This window comes from Sebastes fasciatus, chromosome 6 (assembly GCF_043250625.1).
Source record: "Sebastes fasciatus isolate fSebFas1 chromosome 6, fSebFas1.pri, whole genome shotgun sequence".
Lineage (NCBI taxonomy): Eukaryota > Metazoa > Chordata > Actinopteri > Perciformes > Sebastidae > Sebastes > Sebastes fasciatus.
In genome coordinates, this window is record NC_133800.1 from 36,445,579 (window position 1) to 36,471,259 (window position 25,681).

The following is a 25,681-nucleotide window of genomic DNA, read 5'->3' on the forward strand; positions in this document are numbered from 1 at the left end:
AGCTCTGTGGATTATTAGTTTATCTTTTGCATGTTTTAATTAGTATCTAACATTTGTTTATTATTGCTCTAAAAGATTACGTCACATTTAATTCACTTTAAAGTTTTTTACGCCACCACCATTAGTTTCTCTGTCTGTCTGTCTGTCTTTCTCTGTCTGTCCGTCTGTCCGTCCGTCCGTCTGTCTTTCTCTGTCTGTCTGTCTGTCTGTCTGTCCGTCTGTCTGTCCGTCCCCGTCTCACCTCTTTGATCTCGTCCTTGGCCTGCTGCAGTTTATCCGGCTTGTTGTTGAACTGCAGTTTGGCTTCAGCCTCTCGTTTCTTCTGCAGCAGCATCTGACTGTCCTGCCACTTCTGCCACGTCTTCATCCGGTGGTCAAACACTCCCTGCACACACACACACACACACACACACACACACACACACACACACACACACACACACACACACACACACACACACACACACACACACACACACACACACAGTTTAATACAGACCGTTCTACTCTACTGTAGTTCTACTCTACTCTAGTTCTACACTACTGTAGTTCTACTTGTACTGTAGTTCTACTCTACTCTAGTTCTACTTGTACTGTAGTTCTACTCTAGTTCTACTCTACTGTAGTTGTCCTCTACTTTAAAGTAGTTCTACTGCAGTTTCACTGTGGTTCTACTCTACTCTAATCTATTTCTACTTGTACTGTAGTTCTTCTATAGTTCTATTGTAGTTCTTCTCTACTCCACTGTCGTTCTACTCTATTCTACCTCTACTTTACTGTAGTTCTATTGTCCTCTAGTGTGTCCCTCCACCAGAGACACTCTAGTGTCCCTCCACCAGAGACACTCTAGTGTCCCTCCACCAGAGAGTCTCTAGTGTCCCTCCACCAGAGACACTCTAGTGTCCCTCCACCAGAGACACTCTAGTGTCCCTCCACCAGAGACACTCTAGTGTCCCTCCACCAGAGACACTCTAGTGTCCCTCCACCAGAGACACTCTAGTGTCCCTTCACCAGAGAGTCTCTAGTGTCCCTCCACCAGAGAGAATGGACCAGCGTACTCACTCGTACCTTGACGGCGGTGATGAGGCGGACGTAGTCTCCCAGTAGCTCGGTGAAGACGTAGAAGTCTGCGTTGGCCTGGTCCTGGTGCAGCTGGTCGATCTTCTCCTCCACCTCGGCCAGCTGGGACAGCGCCCGCGACAGCGCCGTGTGGTCCTCGCTGTTCCCCAACATGGCCGCCGACTTGGCGAACTGCGCCGTGTTCACCGACAGCTCTGGAGAGGACACGACGGAACTGTTTCTCTAAAGGTCTGTAAGAACCTGTTTCTCTAAAGGTCTGTAAGAACCTGTTTCTCTAAAGGTCTGTAAGAACCTGTTTCTCTAAAGGTCTGTCAGAACCTGTATCTCTAAAGGTCTGTAAGAACCTGGTTCTCTAAGGGTCTGTCAGAACCTGTATCTCTAAAGGTCTTTAAGAACCTGTTTCTCTAAAGGTCTGTCAGAACCTGTTTCTCTAAAGGTCTGTAAGAACCTGGTTCTCTAAGGGTCTGTCAGAACCTGTATCTCTAAAGGTCTTTAAGAACCTGTTTCTCTAAAGGTCTGTAGGAACCTGTTTCTCTAAAGGTCTGTCAGAACCTGTATCTCTAAAGGTCTGTAAGAACCTGGTTCTCTAAGGGTCTGTCAGAACCTGTATCTCTAAAGGTCTTTAAGAACCTGTTTCTCTAAAGGTCTGTCAGAACCTGTTTCTCTAAAGGTCTGTAAGAACCTGGTTCTCTAAGGGTCTGTCAGAACCTGTATCTCTAAAGGTCTTTAAGAACCTGTTTCTCTAAAGGTCTGTCAGAACCTGTATCTCTAAAGGTCTTTAAGAACCTGTTTCTCTAAAGGTCTGTAAGAACCTGTTTCTCTAAAGGTCTGTAAGAACCTGTTTCTCTAAAGGTCTGTAAGAACCTGTTTCTCTAAAGGTCTGTAAGAACCTGTATCTCTAAAGGTCTGTAAGAACCTGGTTCTCTAAGGGTCTGTCAGAACCTGTATCTCTAAAGGTCTTTAAGAACCTGTTTCTCTAAAGGTCTGTCAGAACCTGTTTCTCTAAAGGTCTGTAAGAACCTGTTTCTCTAAAGGTCTGTAAGAACCTGTTTCTCTAAAGGTCTGTAGGAACCTGTTTCTCTAAAGGTCTGTAAGAACCTGTTTCTCTAAAGGTCTGTAGGAACCTGTTTCTCTAAAGGTCTGTCAGAACCTGTTTCTCTAAAGGTCTTTAAGAACCTGGTTCTCTAAGGGTCTGTAAGAACCTGTTTCTCTAAAGGTCTGTAGGAACCTGTTTCTCTAAAGGTCTGTCAGAACCTGTATCTCTAAAGGTCTTTAAGAACCTGTTTCTCTAAAGGTCTGTCAGAACCTGTTTCTCTAAAGGTCTGTAGGAACCTGTTTCTCTAAAGGTCTGTCAGAACCTGTTTCTCTAAAGGTCTGTCAGAACCTGTTTCTCTAAAGGTCTGTCAGAACCTGTTTCTCTAAAGGTCTGTCAGAACCTGTTTCTCTAAAGGTCTGTAAGAACCTGTTTCTCTAAAGGTCTGTAAGAACCTGTTTCTCTAAAGGTCTGTAAGAACCTGTTTCTCTAAAGGTCTGTAAGAACCTGTTTCTCTAAAGGTCTGTCAGAACCTGTTTCTCTAAAGGTCTGTAAGAACCTGTTTCTCTAAAGGTCTGTCAGAACCTGTTTCTCTAAAGGTCTGTCAGAACCTGTTTCTCTAAAGGTCTGTAAGAACCTGTTTCTCTAAAGGTCTGTCAGAACCTGTTTCTCTAAAAGGTCTGTCAGAACCTGTTTCTCTAAAGGTCTGTCAGAACCTGTTTCTCTAAAGGTCTGTCAGAACCTGGTTCTCTAAAGGTCTGTAAGAACCTGTTTCTCTAAAGGTCTGTAAGAACCTGTTTCTCTAAAGGTCTGTAAGAACCTGTTTCTCTAAAGGTCTGTCAGAACCTGTTTCTCTAAAGGTCTGTAAGAACCTGTTTCTCTAAAGGTCTGTCAGAACCTGTTTCTCTAAAGGTCTGTCAGAACCTGTTTCTCTAAAGGTCTGTCAGAACCTGTTTCTCTAAAGGTCTGTCAGAACCTGTTTCTCTAAAGGTCTGTCAGAACCTGTTTCTCTAAAGGTCTGTAAGAACCTGTTTCTCTAAAGGTCTGTAAGAACCTGTTTCTCTAAAGGTCTGTCAGAACCTGTTTCTCTAAAGGTCTGTCAGAACCTGTTTCTCTAAAGGTCTGTCAGAACCTGTTTCTCTAAAGGTCTGTCAGAACCTGGTTCTCTAAAGGTCTGTAAGAACCTGTTTCTCTAAAGGTCTGTCAGAACCTGTTTCTCTAAAGGTCTGTAAGAACCTGTTTCTCTAAAGTCTGTCAGAACCCTTCAGGGGCTCAAAACTAAACAAATACCTGGATTATATCTAAACAAACATGAAACACTGTTGTTCCCTGACCTGTCAAAGCTCTGAACCACGACTGGAGAAATACATTTTAAACATCCAGAGCTGCTGCGGAGACACGTTGGATATTTATCAACATCTGTCTGACGATCAAGAACCAACAGAAAGTTGGTATAAACAAACATTAGTTTGTCTTGTAATTGTGTTTATTTTTACTGCTGAGGTCACATGGTTGATACCTGTCCTGCTGCTCCTACAGGTGAGACACACCTTTCCTCCCCAGGTCCTAAAACAACACACTGGACCAGGAACATCCTCTGATGTTTCACAGCGGTAGACCAGCGTTTCCCGGTTCTGAGAGGTCAAATGACTGTTTTTGTGAATGGAGTCTGGTGGCTTTGAAGAGAGCGATATAACGGCTTCAGAAACGTCTGTCTGACGGCGAGGTAAAGCGGCAAAAATATTCTAAATACAGCGTACACTTGCAGTGTGTTCCAATCTGCGTACTTCTGTACTTACACTTACTACTTTGAGTGCATAAGTGCGTTCACACTGGGAAGTACGGCAGAATGCAGTGCACTCAAAGTACCCGGATGTTGTACTCAAAACGGTCAGATCGTTGAGTGTGGAACGCTGGACACTTTCCACACTCAACTGTCGGCATCTTGGCTACGTAGCGGAAGGGGCGGGACGACGACCACTATTCAAACATACGTAGATAACAGAATAAAACAATACGTAAACATACCGGTGCATTTTCAGCCAACAGGAGGACACATCGTAGGCGACGACGTTAGAAACGTTATTTCCACTCTGCTTTCATTTTTTTTCAGAAGATATTTTGGTGGGTAGCGAGCCGCGGTCAAATGTTGCGATCGTCATTTCTGGTCAGTGCGCCGCAGAGTATTCGATTTGAGACGACACTACCCCGCTGAAATTTACGCACTACTCAAGTGAGTACAGAGTACACACAGTGCACTACATTGAAGTGTACTTCTGGAAGTACGTGGATTGGAACACACTGTTTGACTTTTTTAGGTGTCTAAAATGTGTTTTTCTGCTGCTCCCGTCCATAGCCACTTGATCTCGCCGTCAGACGGGGAACTGACCAGAGCCACCAGACTCCATTCACAAAAACAGTAATTTCATCTTGCAGAGTATACAAACAAACCCCACATCCAAGTTAGTGGAGGGAATCCAGGGAGATGCTAACTTCCTGGTTGGCCTACGTCATACGTCATCCCTGCAGCTCTCTATTGGTGAATATTGAGTATCACAGAGACACACAGAGGCTTCCTTCCTACCTTTCCTGTGGCAGACCAGAGACTCCATGCTGGCGTGAAGTTTCCTCAGCTGAACGTCCAGATTCTCAAAATGCTGCTGCTTCTCCTCAAACCACTGAGACACAAAGACACAGAAACATTTTAATTTGAACTAAAATAATATTTCAGTTTCCAGTACTCTCACTTCTTATTTCATCTTTCCTTTCTTCATCCTCTTCATATTTCTATTATTTCTTTCTTCCTCCCTCCTGCTTCCTTACTTCAGCTTTGCTTTCCTCTTTGCTTATGGAGCAAAGTTTATCATCTCCTTAGTTCCTATTTCCTTTCTTCTTTCCTCCCCATCTTCTCCACGTCCTTAATTACCTTTCTCTTTGCTATAGCAACCCTTCCCTACTTTGTCATTTCACCTCGTCTTCCTTCCTTCCTTCCTCCCTTCTTTCCTCCTCTCATCTTCCTTCTTTTCCTCTCCTTTTCATCCTTCCTCCCACACATCCTCTCCTTCTTTCCTTCCTTCCCTCCTTCCCTCGTCCACTCACAGCGTCTGACTCGTTCATCTTGATGGTCATCTTGTTGACGGCGTCGGCGGCCTTGTTGACCATCCGGAGGAGTCCGGCGCTGCTCAGAGCCTGAGTGCTGACCGCCCGCGGCAACTGGACCGCAAACAAACAAACAAACAAACAAACAAACAAACAAACAAACAAACAAACACACAAACAAACACACAAACACACAGGGAGCAGAAAGGCTTTTATTTCTCAGTTTCCCAGTTGGTTTGATTTGAGGTCTATTTGAGGATATTTTATTAAGAGACCTCCGTGTTTTTATTTGATGCTGACGTCCTCCATGTTTCCTTGTGGTCTTGATAAATTCCGTCTTTTCTTCCCTCAGTTCTTTCTCTCTGTTGTCAAATCTCCGCTGCATTTATTTTATTTATTTGCTCTCTTGCTCTTTGATTTTCATTTTCTTTTGCTGGCTGTTCAGTTCCTCTTGTTTCTGTCTCTTTCTCTGTTCCATCTCTCCATCCCTCCCTCCTCTCTCTACCTCTATCACAGCTATAGTCTTTCTCCTCCTCCCCTCCTCTCCTCTGATTGTAATGTGTCCCACGTTTTAGCTCCAATCACATTTAATGCGGTCGCTTTATGTGCCGAGCAACTTTAACAATCTCAAAAACCGCCTGAGAACCGTCCCGTCAGTCTGAGACCGGCCCGACGTCCGTCTGAAAACAGACTCATTTCTCTTCATTTTGGAAAAGTTTACTTTTTTCCTCTGAATCTCATTTAACAGGAGCCGGGTGGGGGGGCGGCTCGGTCCCCCGGGGGCCTCGCTAACGGAGGGACCGGGCTAAATGAGTGGAGGCCGAGGCGAAGGCGGGGGGGTAAATATAGCTTTCAATTGCACCCCCTCCTCCCTCCTCCTCCTCTTCCTCCTCTGGTTGTGTTTCATTAAGCGGGCCGGACGGACCGCCACGCTCGGTCAAGCGTCCGAGTGATTCATCTGTTAAATCCGTGACACCAGGCCATTTATTCTGGACCCAACAACCGCCGGCTCCTTCCCCAACGCAATCCCACAAACAGTTAGTGGGAGGTAGAGAGCGGTGATGAAGAGGAGGAGGAACAACACAAAATGTTAGAGAGGATTTAGTCGGAGTGGACAATAAAGCGAGGAAACAGGAAACGCCGCAGACCCTTAAACCCTGAGGCAGTTTTTAGAGGCGCGCTGCTTTGACCTTGTCGGGACGTTTCGCTGCTTGTTGAGAAAAGAAGTGAAGAGAAGTCAGACCCAGTTTTTTGGGGGGTCATTGTTTGTTTTTGTCTGAGACGGTCTTATGTCTTTGGTCCAGAGTGAGACATCTCAACACTACTGGTCTAGGGCTGTCAAAGTTAACGCGATAAAAACGAGTTAGCGCAAATTATTTTTAACGCCACTAATTTCTTTAACGCATTAACGCAGTTTTAAAGCTAGAGTGAAGATACTGGTATCATAGTAAACTATAAAACCTGATGAATCCATCGGTACCAACCATGTCAGACTAGCTTGTCGTGAAGGAGGATAAATAACGCTCCAAACTTACTCTAAACTTTGACGCGGAAAAACTGTCATGACCATTTTCAAAGAGGTGCCTTGACCTCTGACCTCCAGATATGTGAATGTGTGAGGGGTTTTGTCCAAACATCACAAATGTCCAAAAAAGTCCGAAAAATATCAGAAAAACGAAAAAACAAAAAATCCAAAAAATGTCCGAAAAAAATTTCTGTAAATTGTCAATTTTTTTTTGAAAATTGTCAAAAAAAAATTTAAAAATCTTTTCGAAAAATGTCCGAAAAAAGTTTTAAAAAAGTCCGGAAAATGTCCAAAAGAAAGGCAGAAGAAAAGTCCGATACTGGTATCATGGTCATTTTCAAAGGGGTCTCTTGACCTCTGACTTCCCGATGTGTGAATGTAAACGGGTTATGGGTACCCACGAGTCTCCCCTTTACAGACACGCCCACTTTTTATGCTAAATGCAGTACCTGTGAGGGTTTCTGGACAATACCTGTCATTGTTTTGTGTTGTTAATTGATTTATAATAATAAATATATACATGCATTTGCATAAAGCAGCATATTTCTCCACTCCCATGTTGATAAGAGGATTAAATACTTGAGAAATCTCCCTTTAAGGTTCATTTTGAACATAGGGTGACCAGGTTTCCCACTTTACGATTGACAGCCGTTCTTTAAATTTGTCTTGTTTTGTCCACAGATATTCACTTTAATATGATATAAAACAGAGAAATCTCCATATTTGACAGCATTTTCTGCTATTTATGCATTCAAAATTACTTAGATGTTTAATCATTTATTAAAATAGTTGCAGCTCTACTTCAGATAAAAGCCGGCATGAGGTCTGAGTTGAGTCACAAACAGCAGTTTGCAGTTTTGGTTGATTTACTGCAGTGAAGCACTGAAGAACAATGCAGACTGTAGTTTACTGTTAAAGGCTGACTGGACTGTTAAAGTTTGCCAGTAACATTAAAGAAGGCATCAGGCTGTAAAACGAGGGAGCACAGAGAGTCTGTGGAGGTTTGTTGTGTCCAGACTGACTGATGCTAATTCAACACATGATCAGATACGTTCTGGTTCTTCAGGTAAAGTGTAGAAATGTTTGTTCACCTCTGAGCTCTCCAGAAACTGCAGCACGTCAGGATCCTTCAGCAGGATGGGATGCTTCACCGTCCTCATCAGATACCTGCAACACAACACAGATACTATTAATTATGATGACCCGTTTCTCATCCAGCGATTCTCCTTGTTGGTCGTTGTTGTTGTGGGAAACCAGCTTCTTCTCTGACATGATTGGTTGGTGTCAAGACTGTAACCTGAACGCAGCGTCCTGTTGCAGTTCAAAACAGTAACGTAAAGTCTGGAAATAACACGTGCATCCTCTCAACTTACAGTCCGACCACACACATTAAACAACAGAATACATTAAAACAAACTAAAAATGTAAAATGTAAAATGTGTGTGTCCATCAGTGTGGAGTTCTGCAGCTCTGAGCTCCATCAGCTGTCACTGGCTGACCTTCCTGTCAATCAAACAGCATCAGTAAAGGGCAGCAGAATGTCAGCCCCGCCCCCCTCGCCGCTCCGCAGTATTCAACACACACACACACACACACACAGGTACATGAAGGTACATGAACATGTTGTGATAACGATGGATCTAATATTTGTGGTTTAACCTTTCGGCCTGTAAACTTCTGACCAGGTTGATCTTGACCACGACTTCACACATGCACGCACGCACACTCTTTTCAGTATACATCAGGGCTGTCTGCATCAACGCGATAATAACGCGGAAACGCAAATTAGTTTTAATGCCGCTGGAGGGACGGGAGTCATGGGAGAACCAGAACCAGGACTGAGCGGGGCCGACTGTCGGACCCTGCTGCAGTAAAAGGAGAGGTTTTCTAAAGGAACTCTGGTGCTCAGAAACACGACAATTAACCCGCCAAATTCAACACAAACTGAAAGTTCCTTGCAGTAGCGAAAAAAAAAAAAAGAACGAGATACGGCAGAGATACGCTTTCACCATTTTTGGACTGAAAGCGAATACCAGACGTCAGTAAAACGTCCGCCTACAAAGAGACGTACAAAAGTAAAACTACATTATTTCTATTCTACTGTCATATTTAATGTCTCTACTGAAATGTCCTGCGTTGAAACAATGAAATATTCTAAATATAACAAGCTTTTTCAGTCCAAAATGGCGGCAAGGGTTTTATCTTTTTGTTTCTTTACTCTTTGATTTAAATCTTGAAATAAAATAAGATGCTTGTGTCACTTTAAAGGCCAGAATATGCTCAAATGTATTACTATATTAATCTAAATCTAAATCTCAATATTTGGTCTCATATAACAAAATCAATCAATATTTTGCCTAAATCTACTTATTGTATTTAATGTTTCATTTTCTAACAGTAAATAATAATAATAGCTTTTCAGCAACAATTCTCAGGTGTCAGAGTGTCCCTGAATGCACCACAGAGGTGACAGAACGTTGACTGTGTTGGAAGGAGATCCCTCTGATTTGTTAAATATCAACCTAAAACACATAAAGTCAGACAGCGTGGCTTTTTAAATCCTCCAGAATGAGCCTCAGGAAACAAACTTCAGCTGTATACAGTATTTATTACTTTCTCGTCATCGTACCTCTCCAGAGCCGACCTCCTCTTCTCCACAAACTCGTTGGACGACTGGTCCTCCTTCCCAACCTTCACCTTGGTCATCCCTGCAGCAAAACGTATATTATACAGTATGCATGTAAACGTAGTCGGTGTGTTAACATCTGGTGAAGGATTAATGAGGAGTCAGTGTGTTAACATCTGGTGAAGGATTACTGAGGAGTCGGTGTGTTAACATCTGGTGAAGGATTACTGAGGAGTCAGTGTGTTAACATCTGGAGAAGGATTACTGAGGTTAGAGTCGGTGTTTTATCTGTGACCCCCTGGATGAACCTGAATGACCCTTCCAGACTGCTCAGACCTCAGTTTGGGAACCGGAGTGTGTGTGGTGGCGGCGGCTTTACTTACCCACGATGCTTTTCTCCGGCGCGGGGGGGACGATGTAGCCTATGTGCAGGTACTTGGAGGCCAGTTTACTGTGCAGACCCAGGAAGTCACTGAAACGCCTTTTTACTGAAAAATCACGAGTCTTAAACAGAGACATGGAGGTCTGAGGAGAGACGGACAGAGACAGAGACAGAGACAGAGACAGAGGACAGAGACAGAGGACAGGAAGTAAGACGGAGATCATGAAGCAGCTCGGTCCTTCTCTAAAACAGTAGACGACTATAAAGTATAATTTTATAGTTTTATGGTTTATACTTATTTTATTTATCATCATTATAGTTTTTATTTATTAATGTTTATTATTAGTTATTTATTATAAGTTATTATTATTTATTATGATTTATTTATGTAGTTTATTATTATTATTATTTTATTATTAATTGTTTATTTATTATTATTATTATTTATATTATTATTTATTTATTTATTATTGTTTATTATTATTTATTTATTATTCGTTATTATTATTTATTAGTTATTTATTTAGTTTATTATTATTATTTTATTATTAATTTGTTTATTTATTATTATTATTTTTATATTATTATTTATTTATTTATTATTATTAATTATTGTTTATTATTATTTTACTCTATTTTATTTAATCAACATTTTATTGCTGTTCATTATTATCTCTTTTATTTTATTTTATTAAAATGTCATTATTTAAATACAATCTGCTTATTTTGTGTAGTTTCATAATTTGTATTTATTTATTTTTATTGTTATTTTTTTTATTTCCTTGTATTTTATTTATCTTTTATTATCTTAAATACCCATCTTTTATTGCTTTCTTATTCAATGAACTTTTATCTTGGTTGTTTTATATAAATAAAGTTTGATTGATTGACTGTTTGGTGCTTACAAGAATGAAACTAATAAAGATTAAGACCTGAATCCATCAGTAACATCACTAAATACCTGCATACATTAGTATTCAGCTGGTTTTGAGGCTTTATTTCCTCTTGAACAGCTGCGTTGTGGTGAAGATCTGAGATCAACAGAGGTGTTAACGGTTTGGTTTTCTCACCTTGGTCGACACTTTGTAGGCCATGTACGCGTTCATCCCGTCACCTGGAACACACACACACACATATAACACTCCGTTACATCATCAGTATTTACACCAGGCAGTAAAACACGCACGCACGCACACGCACACGCACGCACACACACACACACACACACACACACACTGTCTAAACAGTATCAACAGAATAAGTGATGCTTGAAACAACACGGCTCAGATATCAACTGGTTGAACTAGTTACTTCTGGTGTTTTCCTAAAATGGTTTTATTTACCGTCTCTTTGTGACCGTGTTGACTTAAAGGGGACGGTGGAGTGAGAGCAGTAACTAACAGCCGCGTCGCCTGATATATGAAATAAAGGGTAACACTTCATGTTACAGGTCCGCAGGTTTCATGGTAATTAGGTGATAATTAGCAAATAAACTGCCAAAATATTACCCCAATATCTACCTCACAATGTATCAAAAACTACTTTATTATAAACATTATTTAATAATTACATACTAAAATAGCATCTAATGGTTAAAATAGGGCCCTGAGGCTGAGAAGCGGCTGCTCTTCATCGGAGGTGATAATTATTATATGTTTATCAGCAGACATTGAAATAAAGCAGATTAATTAACCTGGAAATGTATTAAAGGGACTCTATGTAAGAATCAGAAATGTGTTGTTAACAGCTTCACCTGTGTCCGTTAAGTCAACTAAAGTCAGCGTCCTGTTGCTGGCGCTTGTGCTCGCTCTACATAGACATGAAGGAGCATCGCTCAACACAGTGAGGAGACACACGTCAGCTAAAAGCACAATATCACTCTATATTTCAGCTGCTTGGCAGTAATGTTAGCTGACCAGACCAAGGTCTCTCCATGAATCAATGCTGATCCTAGTGTTGGCTTTTCCTGCCTCAGCCTCCCGACCGCGGCCGGAGGGAACGGGGGAGACGATAACGTTTCTCTCTGCGGAGCCCCGTCACTTCACAAGACACGGGAAACCTCTGTTGGTCTGGAGGAGCTGCAGCAGTTATTTCTGCACAAACGTCCACTGAACATTCACTAGATATTCTCAGAGCTAAACTAACTCTTCTGCAGTGTGGAGTGAGCAGCATGCACGTGAGAGGTGGAGCGAGAGAGAGAGAAGGAGCGCGGTGTGTGAGTGAAGGCAGGCAGAGGAGCAGAGGAGCAGAGTACAGCAGAGACTCCGGTCCTGGAGACCAAAGCTACGGTCTCCTCCGCGTCCTCCGACCGCGGCCAACACTGTTTAACAGCTTCACTAGATACAACCAAGAGGTTTTGGTGCTTCACTGTAGTTTGTGTTGGAGTCTGAGTCTGAACAGCAGAGACACACTAGAGCGCGCATGTGACACCGACCCGCAATGATTTATACATGTTACAAACAATACCTTTAAATAAATGATCAGCTATTGGTAAATAGTGGAATATAATTATTAAATAATATTTATAATAGATATAAAATAATAATAATAAAAGTCCAGAGTCAAGTCTCAAGTCAAGACAAACAAACAAAGTCATTTATATGGTAAATATCGGGGTAATTTGTCAGTAATTCAAAAGAAATTTCAAATAGGTTACTTGCTAATTATCACCTAATTACCATGAAATCTGCGGACCTGTAAAATGAAGTGTTACCGAATAAAGTCCTGCACAGTCAGCTCACAAATTGATGGTTAATATTCCTCCACATGTCCAGTAGTGACCCATTACAGCCTGCAGGGGGCGCTAGCAGGGCTGCAGTGTCGTTGCATTAATAAACCATTATAGCATAATAACGTGGAAGTATGATGATGACAGCGTGACTGAGCGGAGCGTCGGCCTCCCGTCGGTGTCGACGCTGCATTTTACTGAAACATCACCTCCAACATGTTCAATATCTTCAAGGAGGGGAGAGGAAGGACAAGAGGAAGAGGAGGAGGGGCTGATGGGAAATGTAGTATAAATGAGGAAAATCATTAAGAAACTAATCTTCTAATATTCGCTGAAAATGTCTTTCCTCTCATTGCTCCATGATATTCCAGGATATTCCAGGACTACAGGGATGTGGAAATCAGTGTGTATACTCACCAACTTTCTCCGGGTCAGACACCGATATGTGCATGTCGAATGAATCGCCGCCCTCCTCCTCTTCAATCTGCACAAAACAGGAATAAAAACACTTGAGTAAAGAGTCGCTGCAGCTTCACAACTGAAGGTTTAAAGAGTAACTTTGATATTTTTCAGCCCTGTTTTCTCATGTTCCCACGAGACTTCTTGAGCGAGACTCTTTCCATAATGTTGTCAGACACTTATAATAACAATCGGAGCCTCTCATGGCAAAAACAAGAACTTTTAGAGGACGTAAATGACGCTGCCAGCTTTCCCCAATAGCACCATATTCTACATATTCGACAGTCTGCAGCGTTCTCCCTCAATACTGGACCAAATTCAGAAATTGTTGTCGCTATTAGTCAGGTTGAAAAATTACCAAAGTTCCCCTTTAAGGTTTCTTTCTTTGATAACACACTGTTTTCTAGATGAAGCGTGTTTACACTGGTTTGTCATAGTGCTAGTTTAACTTATATAGTAGTTATATTCATTCATTTCTCTTTGAGTTACCTGGCTGCTGAGCTCTCCCTCCTGGTCTGACATGATGATGAATGGAGCTGAGGGTGGGACCGGGCTTTATATAGAGACCCTCCCCAGTGTGTGTTTATTGGGTTGATCAACCAGTATACTGTCTGTTTCCCTCAGGCCTCATCCTGTTAGTTCTGTTAGTTGTGTTAACATCTTGTTTTGTTGTCCTCCTTTAGGAGCCCTGTAACTCTGTTAATTCAGTTGTTATTTTTTTTGCTGAACCTTTTTTGGCAAAAATAAACCCAACTTTTGAACTTTAAAGGGGACGTACCATTCTCATTCTCAGGTTCATACTTGTATGTTAGGTTTCTACTACGACTGTCAATCAATTAAAATATTTAATCGCAAATGAATCACACATTTTCCGCACAGCCCCGTGATGACAGCCTTCCCTGCTTTCTTCACAGCCATTGGATAAAAGTCCGATTAAAAAAAGCGTCTGTCCTGCAGCGGTTTGACTTTTGAAGACTAGAGGCAATGAAAATGTGGGACATCGTCTCAATATGTTCAAAATGTACCTTAAAGGGAGATTAGTCAAGTATTTAACACTCTAATCAACATGGGAGTGGACAAATATGCTGCTTTATGCAAATGTATGTATATATTTATTATTGGAAATCAATTAACAACACATTTTCATTCACATATCTGGAGGTCAGAGGTCAAGGGACCCCTTTGAAAATGTCCATGACAGTTTTTCCTCGCCAAAATTTAGTGCAAGTTTGGAGCGTTATTTAACCTCCTTCACTACATGCTAGTACGACATGGTTGGTACCGATGGATTCATCAGGTTTTCTAGTTTCATATGATACCAATATCTTCACTCTAGCTTTAAACCTGAGCCGCTACAACCTAAAAATCAAAAGTTGTGTTAAAGAAATTAGTGGCGTTAAAATGAATTGGTGTTAACGCGAGTTAACTTTGACAGCTCTAGTTGTCAACTATGAATTCAATAGCCAACTATTTTGATAATCTATTAATCGGTTTGAGTCATTTTTTAAGAAAAGCTTCTTAAATGTGAATATTTTCTGGTTTCTTTCCTCCTCTACGACAGTAAACTGAATATCTTTGAGACATTTGAGGACGTCATCTTGGGTCTGGGAAACGCTGAAATTTTTCACCATTTTATAGACCAAAAAAACAAATCGATTAATCAACAATAAAAATAATTGTTAGTTGCAGCCCTAAAAAAGTTTACAAAACAAAAATTCTACTTTTTTTAGACCTAAAAAATGTAAACTTCAGGTGTGAATATAACCGCTGTCCCTCCTGAGCCACCACAAGTGATTCATGGGAATTGTCTGTCTTTTGATTTTCCATTCTCGCTGAGAAAATGTCGTTGTTTTGAGAGTTTTTAATGAAAAAATAGAAAAAGTTAACTGCCTGTATGTGGAGAATAACCAACACTAAAATAACCAACACTTCACAGCACCGCTCAGTAAAAGCAGCATAATAATGGGATCATATTATAGTGATAAACTGTAGGGTATATATTATTATATAATATAAGATAAATATTTATATAATAAAATATATAATATAATTATTACAGTATTATATTATAGTGATACTGATGCTCCCACAGTGTCACTACCTCTGGCTCGTGGCACGCTCATCAGCGCACAGAAACGTGACCCACCCCCTAGCCTTAAGTAGGGTCGTAAAAGTTTGGGGGCTCATCCGAGATAAAGGGGAAACATCATAGTGATAACTCTGTGTGTGTGGTGTGTGTGTGTGTGTGTGTGTGTGTGTGTGTGTGTGTGTGTGTGTGGCGTCACCTCGTCGAAGGAGGAGTGTGTGAACATGTCGTCGTGGGTGAGGCCGATGCGAGGGGTGATGACGGAGGTGGGAGGGGTGATGGGGGTGATGGCGGGCGACGGGCCGTCAGACAGCAGGACGTCTCTCTCTGGACTGTCCAACGAAACCTCCTCTGTGGCCTCTAGGACGGGACGGGACGGGACACACAGAGAGACAGAGAGGGTGATGAAGATGATCACAATACTTGTTTTCATATTAGTTAATATCTTTACATCATGACCGTGTTTATCTACAAATAATAATAATCAGAATCGATGCAACAGAACCGGAGATATCGTTTTTTTTATATTCCACACATTCATCTCCCTGGTCAGAGCCTGGTGCCTACATTACCCACGATGCAACTCGACCGCTGACAGTTCAGAGGTCTCACTCCTCTCTAACTCCACACCTCCAGATTCTTATATTTTCTAACTTGTAGTCTTTAAACGATGCCGAGTCATGTGACATCACTGAGGACATTTATCAGACTACCTCTCCCTCTGGAGACACTAAAGGCTTTATACTACTTTTAAATCACATGTGGTAGTATTCTAGTAGCACAATAGAGATAAGAGAAGATAAAATAAGATAAGACAGAACTTTATTTATCCAGAGGGAAATTATTGTGCAACAGTTGCAGAATAAAGTATAAAAGAAAACAAATATAAACAACAAAGATCATCAATAAGGCGCAAAAAAAAAAAAATGTACACAATATGTGTGAGTGTACCTGCGAACAGGTCCTCTGGGTCGTCATCGAACAGTGAGTCCTGTTTGGGTCCATTAGAGTTGGTGCTGATGTCTTCAGCAGGTAGACTGGCTGGTTCTGACTGCACACACAAACAGAAGGGATATTCAGTATCATGGATTATCAGTACAAAGATGCTATTACTTTAAAAGGATTTACTTAAAGGTGCTAAATGTCAGATTGGGAGCATTTCTATTGCTTCCAAACAGCTCTCAACATGGCGACGGCCAGTGATGGAAGAAGCACACCCCCCCCCACCCCCACCCCACACACACACAAACACACACACACACACACACAGAGTTATCGCTATGATGTTTCCCCTTATCCCGGACGAGCCCCCAAACTGTTACGACCCCACTTAAGGCTAGGGGATGGGTCACGTTTCTGTGCGCTGATGAGCACCAAAGAACGTACATCATTGCTAAGAAGTGAAAGTCAACTGTTCGTTCCATTGCAACGTCAGCGCCCAGCCGCCATTTTGGACTGAAAGCGACAACGCAAAGTGCCGTACAAAAGTAAAACAAAGTTATTTCTATTCTTTTGTCATATTCTACTGAAATGTCCTGTGTCGAACAATAAAATAATATAAATATAATAAGAGTTTTCAGTCCAAAATGGCGGCAAAAAACCCCTGAGTTTTGCCTCTTTGCTTCTATAGGCTACTATTTGGAAGTACTTAGATTCTTTACGTAAGTAAAAGTGGTCTAAAAATACTGCATTACAAATAAAAGTTTCAAAATGTAACTTAAGTAAAAGTACAGAAGTATTATCACTAAAATGTAGTTAAAGTATTAAAAGTAGAAGTTCTTATTTTTGTAATGTTAAAAGTAACTAGTAGTGTCAGTTACATGTAGCGGAGTGGAAAGTACAATATTTCCTGCTGAAATGTAGTGGAGTAAAAGTATAAAGTAGCATAAAATGGAAATGCTCAAGTAAATACATGTCTAAGTTGTGCTTAAGTTCAGTACTTGAGAAAAATGTCCAGCCACAGACTTTAACATTCAACAGCAGCTGAACACACGTTGTCATCAGGCTTCTTGTGAGTTCTACAGTAACTGAATTATTTCACCGTCACAGCAAACAGCAGCGGCCACATCTGTCCTGTAGCTGTGCAGACTCGACATATTCCACAGAAGAAGAAGAAGAAGAAGCAGCGTGTGTCACCCTTCCTGCTGAACCACAGAGCTTCCTGTCTACCAGCTGCTCCACAAACACTGAAGGTAAAACTGATCCATCAGCAGCAGCCCGTCATGTGACATCACAGCAAGTCACCGCCGCTGCTGCTGCTCCTTCCAGGGAAACAGACCTCAGATCAGTAATGAGTGACTAACGCTACGTTACCGGCATCAGAGGGAGTTCAGAGTAATCAGTTATACTGAGTTAGCACAACAAGTATTCCAGATAATAACACATAAAAATACTGTTTCAGCAGCAAAATGAAACCAGTTAGACGGACTTTTCTTATGTCTTTATTCTTTTGGACATATTTCATCTTTCTTTTCTGCCTTTTTTCAAACGTTTTCCTGGCTCTTTTTAGACAAATTTATGATTTTTTTGAACTTTTATCAGCTTATTTTGGGAATTGTATCCTTTTTTGTTTACTTTATTCAAAAAAAATAAAAAATCTTTTCAGACATTTTTAATATTTTTTTTCTTGGACATTCTTCAAACAGTTTTCTGCATTTTCAGCCTTTTTTTAAATTTTCTTTTTTTAAACTTTTTTTCTGCCTATTTTCCGAATTTTATCCTGCATCTTTTTTAGACTTTTTTGGACATTTTTCTGTCATTTTTTTCTGAGTTTTTTCAGACCTGTTTTGGAAATATGTTGGACTTTTCTTCTTCCTTTCTTTGGACTTTTTTCAACATTTTACGGATATTTTTCTGCTTTTTTTAAAACTTAGGTCTTTTGTTTTCATCCATATTTCGTCCTTTTTTGGAAATTTTTCTGGCTTTTTTTAGACATATTACAGAATTGTTTTCGGCCTTTTTTCAGACATTTTCGGAATTTTTTTGACATATTTCGTACTTTTTGGAAAAAAAATTTAAAACTTTTTTCTGCCTATTTTAATAATTTTATTCTGCATTTTTCAGACTTTTTTTGGACATATGTTGGACTTTTCTTCTTCCTGTCTTCGGCCTTTTTTCCAACATGTTTCGGCCTTTTTGTCAGACATTTTTCTGAAGGATTGTGTCTGTGTGATTGAAGGTGCAGGTCCCTGATCAGCTGTTCAGAGACTACTGGCCAGATTTCCATGAAATTTACTGATCACATGTTTTTAGTGGTGGAATTCTTGAGTTATGGCCAAAAACATGTTTTGTGAGGTCACGGTGACCTTTGACCACCAAAATCTAATCAGTTCATCACCAGGCGCTCCTCAGATATCATGTTCGCATGAATGGACGTCTTGCACAGACAGACGAGCCAAAAGCTTAATGTCGCCACGCTAAAATTCGCCATTACCACCGTCAAGAGGGTCGTACTTAGACACTGGAAAGAGCGGGAACCTACAAACGATGAAGAATGGTTGAATACGTGGTGGTACATGGTTGGTACCGATGGATTCATCAGGTTTTCTAGTTTCAGATGATACCAGTATCTTCACTCTAGCTTTAAAACTGAGCCGCTACAACCTAAAAATCATAAGTTGAGTTAATGCGTTAAAGAAATTAGTGGCGTTAAAATGCATTTGCGTTAACGCGTTATCACGTTAACTTTGACAGCCCTAGTTTTTAACAAAAATGTTTGTTTATGTTATGATTTTTGTTGTTTTTAGCAGATATATTATTGTTATTATTATTATTGTAACTCTCAAATATTGATGTTGGTAACGGCCTCAGAAATCCAGCATCAGTTCTTTTCCTCATTCATTTTAATGAGACCAGCGCGTCTGCTACACAACCAGGTCGAGGTTCAACTTTTACTGCAACACCACCATGCAACTTTATTGGACAATACAACGCTCTGCATCAGCCGATCAAATAATGTGAAAGCTCACATTCCTGGTTGGTCACTTTGGTTTTCTACTGTTTACGTGACAATCACAAAGACGGAGATAAAACAATCTGATGAACCCTCAAACTCCTGGATCAACTCCTCAAACTGGACTTCTTGGATCCACAGTGCAGCTCCTTACGTGTTTTAATGCAGCGCTACCTTTTTGACTACACGGCTGGAAATGTTGAAATACAACATTCAATCTCCTGCAACTACTTCTGCTGACGTGCCCTTCAGCAAGGCTCCAAACACAAACACTGCAGAACAACTAGAAATCAAACAAGACGTTTCTGCGTTTCTGTTGCACATCTGCATGAAGCAGTCGACCGTTAGTGAATCACATGTTCAGCGTGTGTCGCAACTTTATAACACACACCAGACCGTTTTATGAGCCGTAGAGTTTTATGAACGTTTGTTACGAGTCACAACTTCAATGAATGCTCTAATAAACTGACTGTAAACATGTGAGATGAGTCACTAAAGCTTGTTACAGCAGATGTACTGAAAACACCTGGAAACCTAAACAAGGATTCTGGAAGCAAACAAACATTTTAATTTTCTCCCAAATAATCTTTTATTTGTGATTAGCACTGTCCTCGACCAAAGAAATGAATCCATAGATTTGTAAAACTCCAGTTTTGTCCACAAAGATTCACACAAAAGCACCACTTTAAATCTGGTTTCTACCAGAGATGTGCTCAGACGTTTCTTGGAAAGAAGTCATTCAGCATGAAAACAAACATCAAAATCAACTAATCAACTAAAGAAATCTTAATGGACTACGACCAAAACAAGTCATTGGTCGACTAGTAGACTCAGAGGAGGTAGTCCTGGTAAAATGAGATGTTTTCTAAAGGGACTCTGGTGCTCAGAAACAAGACGGGGCAGCCCTATTACATGTTGTATATTAGTCCAGTTTGTTTCTGCAGCTTCACTCTGTAATTGAAGGCTGGTTGTTGAGTCGAGTTTCGGTTAAAAGTGAAAAAAAAATAATAATAATTCAGTTAATAAATTAGAAATTGAAGTAATAATTTATAATAATATAATTGATGGCAGCTACATGATCTGAAACATACGACCACATCTGTTTCTGGGGTTTAATGAGCCGGCAGCAGCAGCTGGAGGAAGTTTCTCTGGTCAGCTAAAAGCTTCACCTGCTGCTTCAGAAACACACCTGAACAAACCCAGAGACCCGGCACAGCTGGAGACGAAGAGGAAGAGGAAGACGGAGAGATTTTAGCTGAGCGGATAGAAAGGAGGAGAGGAAATGAGTGATGATAAAGAGGAGCTTCCTCCCTCCTTACTCAGCAAACACACACAGAGAGGTCAGAGGAAACACACTCTAGAAACCAACATGAACACAGGAAGCTGGAAAACTGTGAAGCTTTAAATCTGATCTGGATTCAACAGATAAGAGTCTGAATCACATCTTATTAAACTGGAAAAGCTGCAACAACCAGAGACGTCTAACCAGCAGCTGAACCGACGGCTCAGACCAGAGTCCAGCTGAGGAATCCACGATTAACAACTTCTAACAGCAACGAATTAAAACAAACAGAAGAAGATGAAATAAGGAAACAATAATGTATAAAACACTGTTAGATAGCTGTTAGCTGTTAGCTGCTAGCACGGCTACAGGCTGAGCAGGAAATCTGTGTGAAAGGGAAGACGAGGACACGACAGAGGAAACTACACGAGGACACGACAGAGGAAACTACACGAGGACACGACAGAGGAAACTACACGAGGACACGACAGAGGAAACTACACGAGGACACGACAGAGGAAACTACACGAGGACACGACAGAGGAAACTACACGAGGACACGACAGAGGAAACTACACGAGGACACGACAGAGGAAACTACACGAGGACACGACAGAGGAAACTACACGAGGACACGACAGAGGAAACTACACGAGGACACGACAGAGGAAACTACACGAGGACACGACAGAGGAAACTACACGAGGACACGACAGAGGAAACTACACGAGGACACGACAGAGGAAACTCATGTCAGAGCTGAATGATGCCGACTCCAAGAAAACACCACAACTGTAGTCGGGGGGGACGGGACCTGGTGACCATTAAAATCACAAAGTCACTCATTTAGATCAGTTATGGTGGACTAAATAATGGAAACACCTCGCAGTATAAAACAATAAATAATCAACAGCAGCACAAACTGACACGACAAGTTGAATCACTTTTGTTTTAAAAGGAAAGCATGTTAGTGTGTAAGCCTGAGGCCACATCCACACAGCTAGGAGGTGTACCTAATAAACTGGTCACTGAGTGAAGAAGAAGAGACTCCTGCAGACACTACAGGAGGAAACAGGAGGAGTTAAAGGTTATTAAACACTCCACTTAACCCCGGTCCACCTTTAAGAGTCCTCACTGTTTAACATCCTTCATATCCTTTATTGGTGCTCGTGACACGCACACGCACGCACGCGCGCGCACGCACACACACACACACACACACACACACACACACACACACACTTAGGATGTTGTGACACTCAAGGAAGAGAATCATCACCAGGAATGAAATCCAGAGCGCTGACTCAACGAAAACAGAATAACAGCCCTCTCTCTCTCTCTGTGTGTGTGTGTGTGTGTGTGTGTGTGTGTGTGTGTGTGTGTGTGTTTCTCTAAACTGAAGTTAGGACACAGCTGAAGAAGAAGAAACTGTTTTAATCTGAGATATTATTCACAGACAGAGGTCTCACTCCTCTTCCTCTCTTAAAGGGTCAGTTCACCCCCAAACACTCCTTCCTGTCCACCACTAGTCGGATCAGCCGTGTGTTTAGTTCTGGTTTTAGGTGCCAACATATTTCCTCTTGTAAACTTGGTGAACTTGTTCTCAACCGAACAGTACATCCATTCACTCATTCATCCATTCATTCATTCATTCATTTTTCTGTACCTGCTAATTCCTAATAACAGGGGTTATGGTTCGTGTCCTCAGGGGTCGTTTTTGCACGCGAGGGGACACTTGACGGGCCGCCACGAGAAACCTGATCGGAGGAACGCTTTCAAACCGGAACCAACATGGCGACTCGTTTAGAAACTTATTTTTCTCGTAAAATAGTTCACGAAATGTGTTTCTGAAAACATTTAATGTGAGAGATAATCCACGCAGCGGTCTTTATTTCAGATCGACAACGGTTAGTTTAAAAGTTTATAGGGAGTTTCCAGAAACCCTGATTTGCATAAAGTAGCTTAGACCTCAACTTTATGCAAATGAGGAGCGGGCGACGTGACGGTCCGTCTCTCGACTCGCGCCGCCACACTACCAGAATGCATTGCACCGCTTCAATGAATGGGAAGCGTTACGATGGAAATGATGCATCCTGCACAAAACGTTCCATTACTCTTCTAGGGCGGGACATAAACATCTGGCTCTAATGCTGCTGGAAGACATTAATAATAGTTTGTTTGTCTCTAAACTAGTGGTCTTCAACCAGGGGTCCGGGGACCTCCAGGGGGTCCTTCAGGGAGTTCCAGGGGGTGCCCAGAAAAATGGTGAATAGTTTATTTCCACCATTTAATTCACTATAAAAATGTGGGCTCATTTTTATAGTGAATTAAATGGTGGAAATAAACTATTCACCATTTTTCTGGGCACCCCCTGGAACTCCCTGAAGAAGGAGACTCCCTGAAGGAGGAGACTCAGAAGAGTGACAACCACAGTCTTATCAGATGGGTGTTTGTGACATCATGTGAACAAACTCAGAGGTCATTAAAACGTAAAAAGGTTGAGAAACACGTTAAAGATCTAAACCAACAACACTTCCTGTGACAGCCAAGTTCAGAGCTGTGATTTAAAGAAGAAACTGTGCAAACGACTTCAGACCGTATTGAGTTATGTCTGAGTTTTGTGAGGTCACAGTGACCTTTGACCAACTCTAATTCAACTCCGGTCATCCTTCAGTCCAAAGACGACGTTTGTTGCCAAATTTGTAGAAATGAGCTCAAAGCGTTCCTGAGATATCACGAGAACGAGACGGACGTGAGGTCACGGCGACCTTCCACCACCAGAATCTAATCAGCTCATTCTTCAGTCCAAAGACGACGTTTGTGCCAAATTTTAAAAAATTAGCTTGAGACGTTCCTGAGATATCACGTTCACAGGAATAGGACGGACGTACAGACGTATGAGTGATTTATTTCCACATAAAAGTCAAAGTGAGAGCTAAATTATTTCCAGCTTGTGCAGTTTTTTAAATTTTAAATGAATCCAATATTTAACCAAAGTTAAAAAAAATGACAGTCAAACTAAAAGACTCGGTATCGCTCCTTTAATTCCACCTAAACATCTGGATTATGGAGCTTGTCGGCACACACAGTACCTCCTATCAGTAATTTACGGAACAAAATATACCAGTTGTCATCTGCATATATTAATAATGAGACATAAAATGGTCTTTACTCTGCCGTGCACTCTTGCACCACATGCACATAGACAGTAACAGTCTGACGTTTATACTGTTTGTTGTTCAGCTGCATGTTTAAATTTCTATTTGTCCAGCCGTCTGTTTGCATCTCCTGTAAGTTTGTTCTCTGCACTGTGTGGAAATATAGTGAGAATTATTGGTAACTTGTGACAACATGATTGACCAATAAAGTTTTCTTCCTCATCCCTGAGGTTTTCTGTCCGTGTTCTGAAACAAACGTCTGGAACGAAGCAGCAAAATAAAATGTGTTTCACTGTGATCATTTCATAAATGAAACAGCTTTAGTTTTTAGAGTACAAGTGGTTCTCAAACTATTCTCAAAATAAAGTCAATAAAACAAACAGTTTTCATCACCCAATTAAAAACACCCCCCAATTCTCTCCCCAACCAGAGTATTATATAACCACAATATTAATCTAAATCCAACCCAGTACAACAACCCTGCAAACAAAAACTACCTTTGTGAAGCCTGTCGTGTTCAATTTCATACACTATCTTGTATCTCGATCAATTACACTTTTTTTTCTGCCTGTTTTCCACCTTTTTCAGACATTCTTCAGACCACACAATCTGGCCATGTTTACATTAGTTTTAAAATAATTTACAGAATAATAATTTACTTAATTTAATTATTTTTTAAATAAATTAATTCAATAATTTTATTCAACAAATAAATAGGTTCAACACCAAATAAAAAAATAATTTAATTATTATTAATTTTTCTGCATTGAGAACTTTTAGTTGTTTTATTATAAATAACTAAATATTGCTTTTTACCAAAAGCTGCTGTTGATATTTGGTCACCTTTTGTTGTTTTGAGGCCTTTAACTTTTAACTTAATAGATTCAGAGTTACCCTGCAGCTTCCACCATGGAAATAAGATTTAAGATCAATTACATTTCAAAACTACAACTAGTGCCTTTAATTAATTAAATATGCTATACAAAAACTACCTTTGTGAAGCCTGCAGTGTTCAGTTTCATGTATTATTTCATTAGTAAATAACTAAATATTGCATTTTAACCAAAAGCTGCTGTTGATATTTGGTCACTTTTAGTTGTTTTGAGTCCTAGTAGACTCAGAGTTGTAATAACACTGTCAGGAAACAACTTCCTGCTTCTTATTCTGCAGCTTCCACCATGAGAATAAGATTTAAGATCAATTACACTTCAAAAACACAACTAGTGTCTTTAATTAATTAAATATGCTATACAAAAACACAACAAAGAAGAAACTTCAATCTGCTGAACTGCACTCTTTCCTGTTTTTCCAGCCCGCCCTGAACGCATCACCTGCACCTGTGTGACAGTCACCTGACCTGCAAACAAACACACCTATCCTGCGTTTTTCTGCGCGCAGATCTGACCCTCCTCAGCTGCTGTAACAGTAACTGTGTGTGTGAAGGCCACTGCTGGTTCCTCCTGCTGCCTTTCACTGTCTGCATGATGACAGAATAAAACACACCAGACTTCATTCAGAAAACAGCTGATTTAAGGCTCTGCAGCCTCCCAGCCTGCCTGATCACTTCTCCTCTGTTGTCAGATGGATGCATCACGCCCTGCACTGCCTCAGCTCCTCATCGGCCTGCCTTCATCACCTCCTCATCATCCTCCTGCTCCCCCTGCTCCTCCTGCTCACCTCCAGAGAGACGGCCGGCTCCATGAACAGGTCCTCCCCGTCCTGCAGCTCCTGGAAGTCGGACTGCTCCGCTGGAGAGTCCGCTGTGGTCGCCATGGTGTCCGCTGCTCCTGCAGGCTAAAGCTAACAGACAGAGAGGAAACAGAGGAGTGACGGAGAGGAGGAGGAGGAGGAGGAGGAAGAGGAGGAGAGAGTCAGGAGGTTCTCCAGCTCTCTGTCATGTGACTCACAGCAGACCTGATGGGAGCAGAGAGGAGCGGAAACAGACAGGAGGTCTCACTCTGGCGCTGTTTCCTCGCACCTCTAGTCTGACCTGAGGGGAACTTTACATTCAAGTTCAGAATCAGAATCGTGTTTATTGCCAGGTGTAAGAGGTGTACACTAGGAATTTGCTTTGGTTTTGTTGGTGCAAATAAGCAGTATAATAACAAAAAAATAGATAAAAACGTCTTTACAGAATAATAATTGAGTTGATTTAATTAATTCAATAATTTAATTAAATTACATTCAATAAATAAATAGGTTAAAGACCAAATAAAAAAATTAAAAGAATAATTAAAGGGACTATTTGTAACTTTCAGAAATGTCTTGTTA

The 25,681-nt window shown here is 41.0% G+C and overlaps 1 protein-coding gene across 1 annotated transcript in view; it reads right to left on the bottom strand.

Annotated features, from left to right (window-relative positions):
• Nucleotides 1-25,297, bottom strand: part of snx2 (sorting nexin 2) — a 35,314-nt gene extending 10,017 nt beyond the window's left edge. The window contains exons 1-12 of the mRNA XM_074639545.1: nucleotides 25,088-25,297; nucleotides 15,970-16,069; nucleotides 15,218-15,378; nucleotides 12,891-12,957; nucleotides 10,816-10,859; nucleotides 9,747-9,888; nucleotides 9,367-9,445; nucleotides 7,829-7,904; nucleotides 5,213-5,326; nucleotides 4,698-4,791; nucleotides 1,069-1,274; nucleotides 242-385 (exon numbers count right to left, since the gene is read on the bottom strand). Of these exons, the coding sequence (XP_074495646.1) occupies nucleotides 242-385; nucleotides 1,069-1,274; nucleotides 4,698-4,791; nucleotides 5,213-5,326; nucleotides 7,829-7,904; nucleotides 9,367-9,445; nucleotides 9,747-9,888; nucleotides 10,816-10,859; nucleotides 12,891-12,957; nucleotides 15,218-15,378; nucleotides 15,970-16,069; nucleotides 25,088-25,183 (1,323 nt within the window). The 5' untranslated portion in view covers nucleotides 25,184-25,297. The remainder of the gene's footprint in view (nucleotides 1-241; nucleotides 386-1,068; nucleotides 1,275-4,697; nucleotides 4,792-5,212; nucleotides 5,327-7,828; nucleotides 7,905-9,366; nucleotides 9,446-9,746; nucleotides 9,889-10,815; nucleotides 10,860-12,890; nucleotides 12,958-15,217; nucleotides 15,379-15,969; nucleotides 16,070-25,087) is intronic.
• Between the last annotated feature and the right edge of the window lie 384 nt (nucleotides 25,298-25,681).